The 15,249-nt window shown below is 45.8% G+C and overlaps 2 protein-coding genes across 2 annotated transcripts in view; both read right to left on the bottom strand.

Annotated features, from left to right (window-relative positions):
• The window catches only part of SLX9 (SLX9 ribosome biogenesis factor), a 36,545-nt gene extending 25,748 nt beyond the window's left edge, over window positions 1-10,797 (bottom strand). The window contains exons 1-2 of the mRNA XM_046647935.1: window positions 10,578-10,797; window positions 7,864-7,972 (exon numbers count right to left, since the gene is read on the bottom strand). Of these exons, the coding sequence (XP_046503891.1) occupies window positions 7,864-7,972; window positions 10,578-10,715 (247 nt within the window). The 5' untranslated portion in view covers window positions 10,716-10,797. The remainder of the gene's footprint in view (window positions 1-7,863; window positions 7,973-10,577) is intronic.
• Window positions 10,798-15,206: 4,409 nt separating this feature from the next.
• LOC124231310 (uncharacterized) overlaps window positions 15,207-15,249 on the bottom strand; it is a 5,750-nt gene continuing 5,707 nt past the window's right edge. Inside the window, exon 5 of the mRNA XM_046648019.1 lies at window positions 15,207-15,242. Within this exon, the coding sequence (XP_046503975.1) occupies window positions 15,207-15,242 (36 nt within the window). The remainder of the gene's footprint in view (window positions 15,243-15,249) is intronic.

Below are 15,249 nucleotides of genomic sequence, written 5' to 3'. Positions count from 1 at the left end.
GCACACCTGCCCCGCTGCCACTCCACTATGTTCACTGCTGAGACGCCGGAGCAGACCCAGCTCTAACCACCCCTCTGAGTTACTCAGCGCTGCGGTTTCTCCCGAGTGATGTGTGCTGCACACATTAATAATGTGTTTCTCTTGTTACTGTCTTTAGTTAATCTAACTTGCAGGGTCCTAGCCAAAGAACCTAGGATGGTAGAAGGGAAAAGTTTTTCCTCCCTAGAGTTTCGATTACAAAGGATGGCAAGGAGATTCAGGTATGTCTTTCCAGTAACAAAACATCCAAAGCAGATGATACAATAGCTGTGAGGGACGTCAGCATCACCACAGAGTGAACTAGCCCAGGACTCTCTCCCCTCCAACATACAATGAAAAGGGGCATCCATACTCCAACAGACGACATCCTAACACAACACAAAAACGTCAGACAGACAGCTTGTCACATGACGGTGGGCAGAGAGCACGGAGGCCCCTCAGAGGAGCTGGAATGGGGTAAGACAGAACTTCACTCCCTCCCCTAAAGACTGCGATTCGGACTGTGGGAGGATCCAGGAGGGAAGGAGTGGCGGAGGGGACACTCATTCGTGGGAACATCAAGGATCGCCGAGGGCCCTCGCAGCCTAGAGGGAAGCCCTCTAACAGGGCGAAAGCTTTCGCACTGGGTGACCTCATCAAGCCAATACCCCAGGACACCAGATAATGAGAGCAGAGTGAGAAATGCAGGCAGGAGAAAGCACCCGTCCCCCCAGCCGCCCCGCTCCACTGCCTGGGTTCTCGGCTAAAAGCAGAGGGCTCAGAATACATGACTCTTGACCCTCAGTCAGTGGCGACAGGCGGTAACCGCAACTGAATAATATCAGAATGAGAAAGACCTGAGCTTCCATCATCAGACACTAAATCAAATCCCCAGACCAGAGAGAAAACGACAAGCACCCAGAACTCAGACCTGAGGACACAGAAATATGTAATCTAAATGACAATGAATTCAAAACAGCTATCATCAAAAAACTCAATGAGGTCAAAGAGAACGTAGAGAAACAATTCCACAAATTCAGGAGCTACTTCACAAAAGAGACTGAAACTATAGAGAAGAATCAGGGAGAAATATTAGAGATGAAAGACACAATGGAAGAGCTAAAACAAAACACAGATTCCCTGAACACCCAAGTGGACATCACAGAGGGACGTATCAGCATAATCGAGGACAGACACGTTGAAATGCTACAGACAGAGCAGGAAAGAGAACTAAAGCTAAAAAGAAATGAAGACAGTCTCTGAGAAATATCCGACTCAATGAGGAAATACAACATAAGAATTATAGGTATCCCAGAAGGTGAAGAGAAGGAGAATGGAGTACAAAGCAGGTTCAAAGTAATAATAGCAGAGAACTTCCCAAACCCAGGGAAATAGAGGGAAATCTTTGTGGAAGAGGCTTCCAGATCTCCTAGATTTGTCAATGGAAAAGGACCTACTGCAAGGCATATAGTAGCAAAACTGGCAAAAATGAATGACAAAGAAAGAATACTAAGGGCAGCAAGGCAGAAGAAAATAACCTAGAAAGGAACCGCTATCAGGCTTTCAGCAGATTTTTCTGCAGAAACCTTGCAAGCTAGGAGAGAATGGAACGACATATTCCAATCTTTAAAAGACAAGAATCTTCAGCCAAGAATACTCTATCCAGCAAAAATATCCTTCAGATATGAGGGAGAAATAAAAACTTTCCCACACAAACAAAAGCTAAGGGACTCTGGAGCCATGAGACACCCCCCTACAAGAAATCCTCAAGAAGGCCCTCATACCTGAAAACAAAAAAAGGGGGAGAAGGGGGTCACAAAACACAGAGTAAGGAGATAAATTGGCAGAGAGAATCAGAATAGGACAACAAATACTCAAGTACAGCATTAAGCTAAAGGGAAGGAAAACACCAAGATAATCTTGTCATTTTTAACGACAAACTCACAAAACAAGATGGAATAAGATATGACAAAACAACTTAGGAGGGGAAAAGGAAAGGGACTGAATTGGTTTAGACTAAGGAAATAAGGGGCCATCAGAAAATGGACTATCTTACACATGAAATTCTGAATACAAACCTCAGGGTAACCACTAAACAAAAAAGCAGAACAGAGACACAAATAATAAATAAGAAGAAAACAAAGAAACACATCATAAAAAACTGCATAATTCAATGGGTAGACCAAAATACACAGAAGGAGAAACAAAGGAAATGCAGGAAAACCAGAAAACAAGTGATAAAGTGACAGCATTAAACCCTCATACATCGATAATCACCCTAGATGTAAATGGATTGAATTCTCCAACAAAAAGACACAGAGTAGCGAGATGGATTAAAAAACAAGACCCAACAGTATACTGCCTCCAGGAAACACATCTCAGCTCCAATGACAAACACAGGCTCAGAGTGAAGGAACGGAAGGTGATACTCCAAGCTAATGGCAAACAAAAGAAAGCAGGTGTCGCAATACTTATATCAGACAAAGTAGACTTCAAGGTAAGACAGGTACAGAGAGACAAAGAGGGGCAGTATAAAATGATCAAATGGGCACTCCATCAAGAAGAAATAACACTCACAAATATCTATGCACCCAACTCAGGAGCACCAGAGTTCATAAAGCAACCATTAACAAACCTAAAAGGAGATAGTAATAATGACACAATAATAGTAGAGGACCTCAACACTCTACTCACATCATTGGACAGATCATCCAGACAGAAAATCAACAAGGAAACAGTGGAATCAAATGAAAAGCTAAACCAGTTGAACTTAATAGACATATATAGAACGCTCCATCCAAAAACATCAGAATACACATTCTTCTTAAGTGCGGACAGAACATTCTCAAGGATAGACCATATGTTGGGAAACAAGGCAAGTCCCAATAAATCTAAGAAAGTTGAATTCAAGCATCTTTCCCGATCACAATGCTATAAAGCTAGAAATTAATTACAAGAAAAAAGCTGAGAAAGGGACAAAGATGTGGAGACTAAACAACATGCTATTGAACAAGCAATGGATCATTGAATAAATTAAAGGAGAAATCAAAAAATATCTGGAGACAAATGAAAATGATAAAATACCATACCAACTCATATGGGATGCAGCAAAAGCCGTATTAAGAGGGAAATTCATTGCAATACAGGCACACCTTAACAAACAAGAAAAGCCCCAAACAAGCAATCTCAAATTACACCTAACTGAACTAGAAAAAGAACAACAAACAGAGCCCAAAGTCAGCAGGAGAGAAATACTAAAAATCAGAGCAGAAATAAATGCTTTTGAAACAAAAAAGGCAGTAGAAAGGATCAATGAAACAAAGAGCTGGTTATTTGAGAAGATAAAATTGACAAACCCCTAGCCAGACTTACAAAGGGAAAGAGAAAGCTCAGATAAATAAAATTAAAAATGAAAGAGGAGAAATAACAACAGACACCACAGAAATACGAGGGATTATAAGAGAATACTACAAAAAACTATATGCCAACAAAATGGATAAGCTAGAGGAAATGGATAAATTCTTAGACTCTTACAACCTCCCAAAGCTGAATCAAGAAGCAGACATTCTGAATAGACTGATCACAAGGAACGAGATTGAAACAGTAATCAAAGGGTCCCAAAGAATAAAACTCCAGGACCAGATGGCTTTCCTGGGGAATTCTACCAAACTTTCAGAGAGGATTTAATACCTATCCTTCTAAAGCTATTCCAAAAAAATTAGGGAAGATGGAACACTTCCTAACACATTCTACGAGGCCAACATCACTCTGATACCAAAGCCTGACAAGGACACCACAAAAAAGGAAAAGTACAGGCCAATATCGCTGATGAACATAGATGCAAAAATGCTCAACAAAATTTTGGCAACCCGAATTCAGCAATATATCAAAAGGATCAAACATCATGATCAAGTGGGATTCATACCAGGGACACGGGGATGGTTCAACATCCGCAAATCAATCAATGTGATACACCACATCAACAAACAGAGGAATAAAAACCACATGATCATCTCAACACAGAGAAAGCATTTGACAGGATCCAACCGCCATTTATGAGAAAAACTCTTAACAAAATGGGAATAGAAGGGAACTACCTCAACATAATAAAAGCCATATATGACAAACCCACAGCCAACATCATACTCAATGGGCAAAAACTGAACACCATCCCAGTGAGAATAGGAACAAGACAGGGATGCCCTCTATCACCATCTTACTCAACATAGTACTGGAGGTTTTGGCCAGAGCAGTTAGGCGAGAGAAAGGAATAAAGGGAATCCAAATACGGAGTGAAGTGAAACTCTCGCTGTTTGCAGATGACATGATCTTGTATACAGAAAACCCCAAAAACTCCATCGGAACAATAAAAGAAATAATTAACTACAGTAAAGTTGAAGGGTGCAGAATCAACTTAGAAAAATCAGTTGCTTTTCTATACTCGAATAATGAACTTACAGAAAGAGAACTCAAGAATACAATTCCATTTACAATCACAACTAAAAGAATAAAGTACCTAGGAATAAATTTAACCAAGGAGGTGAAGGACTTACTCAATGAAAACTATAAGACATTACTGAAAGAAATTCATAATGACTTGAAGAAATGGAAACAGATTCCATACACATGGATTGGAAGAATAAACATAGTTAAAATGTCCATACTACCCAAAGCAATCTTCAGATTCAATGCAATCCCAATCAGAATCCCAATGACACTCTTCATAGAAACAGAACAAAGAATCCTAAAATTCATATGGGGCAACCAAAGACCCTGAATTGCTAAGGCAATCCTGAGAAAAAAGAACAAAGCTGGAGGCATCACAATCCCTGACTTCAAAATGTACTACAAAGCCATAGTGATCAAAACAGCCTGGTACTGGTACAAAAACAGACACACAGATCAATGGAACAGAACTGAAATCCCAGAAATAAAACCGCACATCTATGGACAGCTAATCTTTGACAAAGGAGCTGAGAACATACAATGGAGAAAAGACAGTCTCTTCAATAAATGGTGTTTGGAAAACTGGACAGCCACCTGCAAAAGAATGAAGGTAGACCATTATCTCAGGCCATACACAAAAATAAACTCAAAATGGACCAAAGACTTGAAAATAAATCCTGAAATCATAAAACTCCTGGAAGATAATATAGGTAGTACACTGTTTGACACTGAACTAAAAAGGATCTTTTCAAATACTATGTCTTCTCAGACACAGGAAACAAAAGAAAAAATAAACAAGTGGGAGTTCATCAGACTAAAGAGCTTCTGCAAGGCAAAAGAAACTAGAATCAAAACAAAGAGACAACCCACCAATTGGGAGAAAATATTTGCAAATCATATATCTGACAAGGGGTTAATCTCCATAATATATAAGGAACTCACACAACTCAACAACAAAAAAAAAACAACCTGATCAAAAAATGGGCAAAGGATGTGAACAGACATTTTTTCAAAGAAGATATACAGATGGCCAATAAACACATGTAAAGATGTTCAACATCACTAATCATCAGGGAAATGCAAATAAAAACTACACTTAGATACCACCTTCATCTGTTAAAATGGCTATAATCACTAGGACTAAAAATAACAAATGTTGGAGAGGGTGTGGAGAGAAGGGAACCCTCATCCACTGCTGGTGGGAATGCAAACTGGTGCAGCCACTATGGAAAACAGTAGGGAGATTCCTCAAAAAACTAAAAATAGAAATACCATAGGCACAGCTAACCCACTACTGGGTGTCTACCCAAACAATTTGAAAACAACGATCCAAAGTAACCACATGCACCTCCATGTTCACTGCAGCACTATTCACAATAGCCAAGACATGGAAACACTCCAAGTGCCCACCCACTGAGCACTGAATAAACGAGATGTGGTGTATATATACAATGGAATACTACTCAGCCAGAAAAAAGACAAATTCATCCCATTTGCAACAACATGGATGGACCTGGAGGGAATTATGCTAAGTGAAATACGCCAGACTGAGAAAGACAAACACCACATGATTTCACTCATATGTGGAATATAAACAAACACATGGACAAAGAAAACAGTTCAGTGGTTACTGGGGATGGGGGTGGGGGGTGGGCACAGGGGGTGAAGGGGAGCACTTATGTGTGACAGTCCAGAAATAATGTACAACTGAAATCTCACAATGATGTAACTAGTATGAACTCAACAATAAAACAAAAATCCAAAGTTGGGGCTGGCCCCGTGGCCGAGTGGTTAAGTTCGCGCGCTCCACTGCAGGCGGCCCAGTGTTTCGTTGGTTCGAATCCTGGGCGCGGACATCGCACTGCTCATCAGGCCACGCTGAGGCGGCGTCCCACATGCCACAACTAGAGGAACCCACAACGAAGAATACACAACTATGTACCGGGGGGGCTTTGGGGAGAAAAAGGAAAAAATAAAATCTTTAAAAAAAAAAAAAAAAATCCAAAGAAATGATGTAAACAAACGTAACCCCACAGAAAATGCTTGATATAAATCGTACCTGTGAAATAATTACGACTTAAAACTCTTAAATGTTGGTTACAAACTATAGATGGAAACCTGGAAAAAAATATACTGAAAACCTGGATGCTGCTTAATTATCCAACAGGAAAATAGTTAAGAAAACTCGGCACATCCGTCCAACAGAGTACCAAGGGCCACAAAGAGTGAATGTCAAAGCAGTTAGGATAGCTACTTACAACTTCAAAGATGGAAACATACAGTAGGATTAAACCAGCATAAAAAGATGCAAGGTAAGCTTAGCAGGATTACAAGACTGGTGCAAACAGCCTGGAGGGCCGGACTGCCACGAACACACGGCTGTGATGGGAAGATGCTCAGCCGCAGTGTGCAGCTCATGTGGGCACATTAAGGCCTCTCTCCACAGAGGGAGGTGGCGAGCCCACCCAGGCCTTGGGCTCACTCCCCTTCCCAGGGCTGCCCAGTGCAGCAGAACCGCCCTCCACTTCAAGGGCCCAAGAGACAGGAGGCTCTGGCCAAGAACACTGGCTAGGTCCAAGAACATGTTAAAAGACTTGGGAGAATGCAACCAGCAAAATCCAAAATAAGGGACGTGCATTGGGAAAAAGAACCCCCCCATATCATGGACACATGGAGAGTCTTCAAGTCGTCCCCCAACCAACGCCTCAGTCTCCTGCACTCGATACTGGCTTCCGCTCAGACCAGCTTGCCAGAGGCCTCCTGCACCAACACAGCGAAGGCGGGACTGAGTGCAGGACACTGAAGTGTTGGTCATGGGAGGGCTTGAAGTCTTTGCGTGTCTATAAGGGGGAGGCCCTTTTCCCCAGTGCATTTCCCTTCTCTTGGATTCTGCTGGTTGCCTTCTCCTCATGTCTTTTCACACAGACGGGGAGAGACGGGGAGGGGCTGGGCTGCAGCGTGGAGCCCTTATCTGCACCCTGACTTTTACAGAGAAACTTTTAGAAGGCCATCACAAACACGTGAGCTCTGAGTGTTTCTCTCATAATAAGGAATTCCTACTAATTTGTTAAGGTGGGATAATTGCATTGCAGGTATGCTTATGTCTTTTTTAAGAGCCCTTGGAAGCATTTGCTAAAGAATTCATGAATGAAACACTGTTTGCTTCAAAACTCTCCAGTATGTGTGTTGAAGGCAAGTGATAGGATGGATAAATGGATTTCTTTATACCATTCTCTCTACTTTAGTATATCTTTAAAATTTTCCAATAATGAAAATCTTTTGAAAATGTACAGGCCAACTTGGAATCTGTGGTGGCCCACACATACAAACAACCTCAAAGCTGGCATGCCTCTGCGTTGTGAACACCCAAACCCTACGGTCCGCCTCACCCACTCTCACCTCTCCGGACGGAAGTAACACTCCTTGTGTCCAGGTCCAGCTTCTGCACCAAGGCACTGGGGTCGATCTTGGTCCTGGCAAAGACGTCAGTGTTCACGAAAGCCCACTCCTAAAACAGAAAGAAAGGAGACGTAAGACTCGCTCCATGGTTTCAAGGTGAAATGCAAGCCAGTCACGGACAGGGAGGCCCCTCGGGAAGGACTTCAAGGGGCTCAAGGACCAGTTCCGGCTTCTATGAAGGAGGACCTGGAGGAACGACCCTCACCCCCAAGAGTGGAGCCCAAGGCCACTGGGAGCTCAGACCCCAGAGCTCTAAGGCAGCATCCTTCCTGCTGGCCTCAAATCCCACACAGCTCTGCTCTGGGTCTGGGACCTTCTCAGACCAGATTTAGGATCAGTATCGATTACAAATTCCAGTCTCAACATTCAGAAGCACCTATGACAGGAACCAGATCTCGTTCCAGACCTGGCACCTTATTCCTGTTCTTTCCGCAGCACTCTCCCATTTCACAGCCACTGTTCCATCTCAGCACTCTTCCTCCCAGGTCTGTTCCCAACCCACATTCATCCCCACATCAAGATTTCAAAACCCTCCAAGTCACTCAGCCCGTCACACTGTGCTAACCCAGAACTCGCCTCCCATGCCTGTCCGGCTCATTCCAGGTCCAAGTCAAGGACAGAGGCCTCCGGAAGGACCACGGCATCGACCCCCAAAGGAGTCACAGACTGAGACAGGACCAGGGTGAGGCAGAAACCAGCCCAAGCACCACGAAGGTGCCAGGCTAGATGGCAGCCCCGAGCGCCCTCACGCAGAGCTCCCACCCAGAGCACCTGACAGAGAAGCCCTCGCTCCTGAGGGGTCCCAGGACAGGGAGAGACAGTCCATGAACAAGAGACATCAGAGACCCCACAGAGAGCAGCGCTGGAGCCTGGGTGGCAGCCAGGTGGGCTAGGCGGGAGGGCCTTCTCGGTCAAGATCTCAGGGCAAGGAGCCACAGGAGATGAGGGGTCAGGTGCAGCCTCAGGTCACGCATCTAGGTCTGTATACAGCCCATCCTCAAGTTCTTTCCACACCATCCCTTGAACATTCTCCACAGTGGTACTTTATATCTCATTACTCCACATTTAGGAGCTTATCATAAAAGGTGCTGAGGTCACACTGTTCAAACGTCTATCAAAGATTAGCATGTCATTACGTGACTAGAAATCAGAATTCTGTTTAACTGTCTATTCCATGTTCAAGTTCAAGGATTATGCTGTTCATTTACGCAAGGTCTAGTCATCGTTCTTCTCCGAATCTGCCTTGTCTTTGTAAGCTTTGCTTCCGTTCCTCTCTCACTTGATTCCTTATGTCTACAATACTTTAGACACGCTTATTCCCAGCACCTCGATTCCATAAGTCCACAGAAAAACTGGTACACGAATGTTCACAGCAGTATTATTCATGATAGCCAAACATTAGACAAAACCTAACTATCCAGTAACTTATGAACAGATTAAAGAAAATGTGGTGTAGTATGGTATGCCAATACAATGGAATGTTTTTCAGCCACGGGAAGAATGAAGTCAACAAAGATATGCATGATACAAAAATAATGCTACAAGGATGAACCTTGAAAACACGCTAAGTGAAAGAATCCAGACAAAAAAGGCCCCATACTGTTTTATCCCATTTATATGAAATGTCCAGAACAGACAAATCTATAGGGACCGAAAGTAGATCAGTGGTTGCCAGAATGATGGATAATAAGTATGAGGTTTCTTTTTGGAGTGATGAAAACGTTCTGAAATTTGTAGTGATACCTGCACAACTCTGTGAATATACCAAAAAAAAACCCGTTGACCTGTACACTTTAAAGGAGTGGATTCTAGGACATGTGAATTACATCTCAACAAAGTTTTTATAAAAGCCAGGGCACTGGTGCCAGACCCTGGGATCAGACATCAGCTCCTTCAACAGCAACTGACTGTCCTTGGTAATTTATTTAGACTCTCAGCTTTTCCACCTGCAAAACGAGGGTTAGGGCTGTTCTGGAGATGTAAAGTGCCCGGCACACAGCAACTGCTTAACAAACACGGCTGTTCTCATTAGCATTACCAGCCCAAAGTCAGGGCCTCCGCGGACCACCAAGGCCTTCTGTGCTGTCCCCGTGCCAGTCCCTGGTTACAGACACCACTAAATGCTTCCAGGGCAGCTCAAGGGTCAGCACCTGGACAAACAAACAGTGGTCCATGCTGACAGCAGATACTATTCCACCCAAAAAGGAATGAACACGGATACATGACACGACCGGCATGAACCTGGAAAACCCAGCGCTAAGTCCAAGAAGCAAACGCAGCGGCCACAACCTGTATGACTCGATCCACAGGAAACGTCCAGAATAGACAGCAAGTAGACCCGTGGCTGCTTAGAGCTGGGGGACGGGGGACAGAGGGGCGACTGCTAAGGGCACAGGGTCTCTCCAGTCTGCTCTTCATCTTCCCACGAACCTAGGAACCTCCCTTCTCTCCCCGGGAGATCGGCTACGACTGACAAGAATTCCTGCCATATTCTGCCGCATCCCGGGATGCGCGGGATGCGCGGCTCCCGCACGGCGCCGGGCAGACTCCGCCGAGAGCCGACCAGGACCCCGAGAGCACAGAGCGGCGCCCCGCACCCACCCGCGGGGACCCCCTCCCCGCCGCCCAGGCCCCCCGCGGTGCCCCAACTATACCTTTCCCCCAACTCCAGCGGCCGAGGCCTGCGGAGGGGCGGCCTCTCGGGCCGGGGGCGCGGGGCCAACCGCGGCCTCCCCCGCGGGCCTCACGGCAGCCTGGTGAACCCGGGCCCGCAGCCCCCGCACTTTCCCCATGGCCTCGGCGGGGACCCGCGGCCGGCCGGAAGCACCGGCACACGCGGCCGACCCGGGCGGAAGTCGGTGCTGCGCTCTGGAGGCCCGGGAGGAAGCCGAGCCTCAGCTGCTGGGGTCCGCGCTCAGCCGCGCACGCGCCGCGCGGTGGGCGGGGCCTCGGAGGGGAGGGGCCTCGGGGGGGCGGGGCCGCGAGGGCAGGTGAGGGGCTAATTGCTCCGCTTTCCCCAGCACCCTTGGGATTTGCGGAATGACGAGTCCAGCGCAGGACCTGACGAACAAGATGAAAATGCAGGAGTATATTTGCTCGTGGCACGTGTGCCTTTCCAAAAGGCCCTGAGGACTGGGGGCGTGTGGGCCGGCATGTTATGAGAAGTGGTGTCCTGTCTAAAATGAGGTTGAGATAGGATATGGTTGTGATGGGGTTCAGGGCAGGCTGCCCCAAGATGCGCCCCTCTGGTGTGCGGCTTCTTCCTAGCTAAAGACAATAAAGGCTGGAAGACTCAGGAAGAGCATTGGACCTTCTCCCAAACTGCCTAAAGAATTTAACATAGAAGGCCTATTCCAAGAAGGAACTCATACCATAAGACAGCTATAGTATAATGTGAAAGAGGCGTGATAGGAAGTCACCAACAAGCCCATTTTTGGCCCAGCAAAACCTGTTTAACGAACATTTGCATTTCCATCTCCATGTAAATTGTCTCCCCCTCTGAAATCCCAAATCACTACCCGCAACATCCTCCTTGTCTGTAGCTGAAGATATTTTAAACAGGCAGCCTCAGCCAGATGGCTCAGTTGCTCAGTTTTTCCTGAGTTTCTCCCATGTATACATGTTATTAAACTTTGTTTGATTTTCTCCTGTGTTGACGAAAATAATCCATAACCAATCTATAAATGAAAATTTGGGTGAGTTTATTCTGAGCCAAAATGTGATGACCATGACCTGGGGACCCGAAGGAAGGAAGGGCACCCAAGAAGCGGGGTGCACAGAGTGGTTATATACCTTCAAAGAGGATGTTTCACATAGGATTGAAATGTCCTTTTTACAGTAGTCACAAGACTGCTCTGTCAGCACAGCGATTGGTGGACACAGCAGATACGTCTGCTGTCTCGGTGCACACAGCAGGGTGGCAGGTCTGCTGTCTCAAGCTGGGTGGTCACAGGTGGGCACAGAAATCAGTTCCTAGCCAAGGGAGAGATACTTATTAAGGAAATGCCAATGTGGGGGTGTTGATGAAAATAATCCATAACCAATCTATAAATGAAAATTTGGGAGAGTTTATTCTGAGCTAAAATCTGAGGACCATGGCCTGGGGCCTTTCCTCCCGAAGGAAGAAAGGACACCAAAGAAGTGGAGTGCACAGAGTGGTTATATCCCCCCAAACAGGATGTTTCACATAGGATTGAAATGTCCCTTTTACAATAGTCACAAGATTGCCCTGTCGGCACAGCACTTGATGGACACAGCAGGTAGTGGGTCTGCTGTCTCGGAGGGCGCAGCAGGAGGCAAGTCTGTTGTCTCAAGCTGGGCGGTCACAGGTGAGCGCAGCAGTCAGTTCCTAGCCTAAGGAAAGGTGCTTAATCCTTAAAGAAATGCCAACGTTGGGAGGGGGAGGGAAGTTGCACCTTTATCTTAAGGGCCATTTGTTCTTACCATAGGAAATGTTTTAAAGCAGATATGCAATGCATGCTCAACGGCCACAGTCAGGCCTTTTGGAAAACACAAAGTCAGGCCAAATTAGGTTTACACCAAATGTCTTCCTCATATACTCCAATGTATCCTATTGCTTGCCATTTCTATTTGTCAAGGTGAACAATCTGGTGTGTTTTGGATTCCTTCAGCGTGCCTTCAGCATCTGAGCCCACTTGATCCTTGAGGAGAAAGTATTCACCTTAATGTACCCTGGATGTGAAGCAGGCTCAGCGAGCCTAGGAGTTGAAAGAAAGATTTCTTTGACTCTCAAGGTCTGTTGGTTGTGCTCTTTTATTCAGAGAATAGCATGGAGTAGCATGGGGACTGGACCCATTGGCAGTGAAGAGCTGCAATGGGCTGAGGGCAGGGCTAAATTTACAAGGCATAGGTATGTGAACTATTTTTACTAAACAAGGAAAGATCATGTAAAAAAAAGTTGTTAAAGTGATATCAGTGCAGGTGGGGTCTGGTTATGGGGTGGTCCTATAACTTTGGAGACGAATCAGGTCAGATCATGTCAGGATGCCCTATGCTTCCTGGAGGATGATAGAGATTGGTATGTAGGCCAGGACGCCTTAGGCTTCTCTCCCTGGGGCAGCCTTGATCCTCATCAGATTGTTGATGCAAATAACCCATAACCAACCTATAAATCAAAACTGGAATGAGTTTATTATGAGCCAAGTTGAGGATTATAACCCGGGAAGGCCTCAGAAGGTGTTCCAGAGAAGTGGGGGTTTCACTATAGTCTTATATCTTTTTAGAACAAAGAAGATACCCTATGGGAGACTGGAATTGGCCACCCCAAGATATGTCTCTTTGGCATGAGGCTGGTTACTTTTGAAAACTGCAGACAGGAAAGGGACTCTGAAAAGCAGAGTTTACTTACACTTTGTTAAGAGACATTTACATTTGTAAAGGAAATCTCCATCCGTAAAGGTGTCTCCCTCTCTGTACCAGGAAGAAGGGAGGATGACCTTATCTCTAGAAACTCTTAATGTGGAAGGCAAGAACTTAAATCTGCATAATAATCTTATTCCTGTTTACTGTGCTTGTCTGGTAACCTCCTGTAACTGACTCCCCCACCCCCAACATCCTCCTTTGTCTTTAGCTGAAGATGATATTTAAGGTGGTGGCTTTGGCCATTTTGGCTACTTGCTCAGCTTGCCTGAGCCTCTCCCATGTATACATGTTCTAAAGTTTTGTTTAATTTTCTCTTGTTATTCTGTCTCATGTGAATTTAATTCGTTCTTTGGCCAGAAGAACCCACAGCAGGTAGAGGAAATGTCTTCCTCCCCTACAACACTCAGGACACATTTTCAAAGAGGTATTCAGCTGCAAATTAGCAGGTCAACAGTGACCATGATGCCAGGAAAGGGACTAATCCAGGCATCACCAATAGGGTGTTGCCACCATTAGGGTGCAGGAGGGGAAGTATGCATTCTTTATCTCGAGAGATTCCTTTAATGGATAAGCAGATGTACAATGTATGTTTGATAGGCCATAAGTCAGGCTTTCTGATTCAAGCTGAATCAGTTTTTTAAGTTGTTGTTGCTTTGTTTTGGTTTGGTTTTTTTGAGGAAGATTAGCCCTGAGCTAACATCTGTGCCCATCTTCCTCCACTTTATGTGTGGGACGCCGACCACAGCGTGGCTTGACAAGCGGTGCCAAGTCCGCACCCGGGATCTGAACTGGGGAAGCCCAGGCCACCGAAGCAGAATGTGCAAACTTAACCACTGCACCACCAGGCCGCCCCAATGAAAATATATTTTTCATTGATGCTTCTTGTCACACCAATCAGAGCTGACTCCCCACACTGTTCAGCACCTCGCTCCCTCCACATAAGAGCAGATCTTGAGGTCTACCCCTCGCTTCCATCGGCTCTCGCTCCCTCCCAGCTACTGTGGATTTACGCCACTCTAAGTGCCCACATCTTTTGTCTTCAGTGCCTTGCTGTAACACACATGCGTGTAAGGACATATGTGTCCTTACACATATGAACAGAAGCTGTCTGAAGAAAAGTTTCAGCTAAGAGACTGTTAGATGTTTGGATACATGCATCGAGTTCAAGTCTGTGCGTCTTCCTGCGGTGCCCAAAAAGGGCTGGAAGCCTGTTCTCCAGGCCAGGAGGTCACGTTTGGGAGAGTCTGACTGAAAATAGCAGTTTTGGTTGGCTGGGGCTACTGTAAAAATTCCCCAGACTAGGGGTTTAAACAACAGACACTTATCTCTCAGAGTTCTCACACACATTTTGTAATTGTTGCAAGTAAATAGCTGAAGAATTTGCCTATATTCCCTGAAAGAACTTCTCCAGATGTCAAAAACTATGAGGAGGTGGGCAGGGCCCGGCCTCAGAAGCAGAGAAGTTGGCCCTGTGTGACCCTTTGGAAATGAGCAGCCTGCCCAGTGGCCAGGGAGGGCATCTGACCAGCGCCTGCCACGCCAGGTGGTCAAAGATACGCCCAGCTGCATTTGTGTAGACCCTCCTGCCTGGCTGGGAGCACGACCAGTGGAACTTCCCAGAGGAGTGAGTGTCGGCCCAACAGCTGGGCTTTCTGGAGTGTGCAGAAGGCGATGCCCATCACCAGTCGTGTCCCCACCCATCCGGTGGCATGTGCTTCTTTAAGGGGGTGTCATGCAGCGTTGTGAGAGAAGCCTGGTTCTCTGGTTCTGCACCACAGCACAGGTCCACAGCTGTGCCACGATTTAAGGAGAATGCAGAGTAATTACTGTTCCATAAATGTGATGCAGGGGCGAGCTAACTGGTGAGAGCCCGCAGGCACAAAGAGAATGCTCAGGGGGCATCAAGGAACATCCCCCTGGCAGCCTGTGCAGAGACACTAGGGA

Source organism: Equus quagga, chromosome 21 (assembly GCF_021613505.1).
Source record: "Equus quagga isolate Etosha38 chromosome 21, UCLA_HA_Equagga_1.0, whole genome shotgun sequence".
NCBI classification, from domain to species: Eukaryota; Metazoa; Chordata; class Mammalia; order Perissodactyla; family Equidae; genus Equus; species Equus quagga.
Note: the sequence above shows the minus strand (reverse complement) of the source record. Positions and strands in the feature narration are given on the sequence as shown.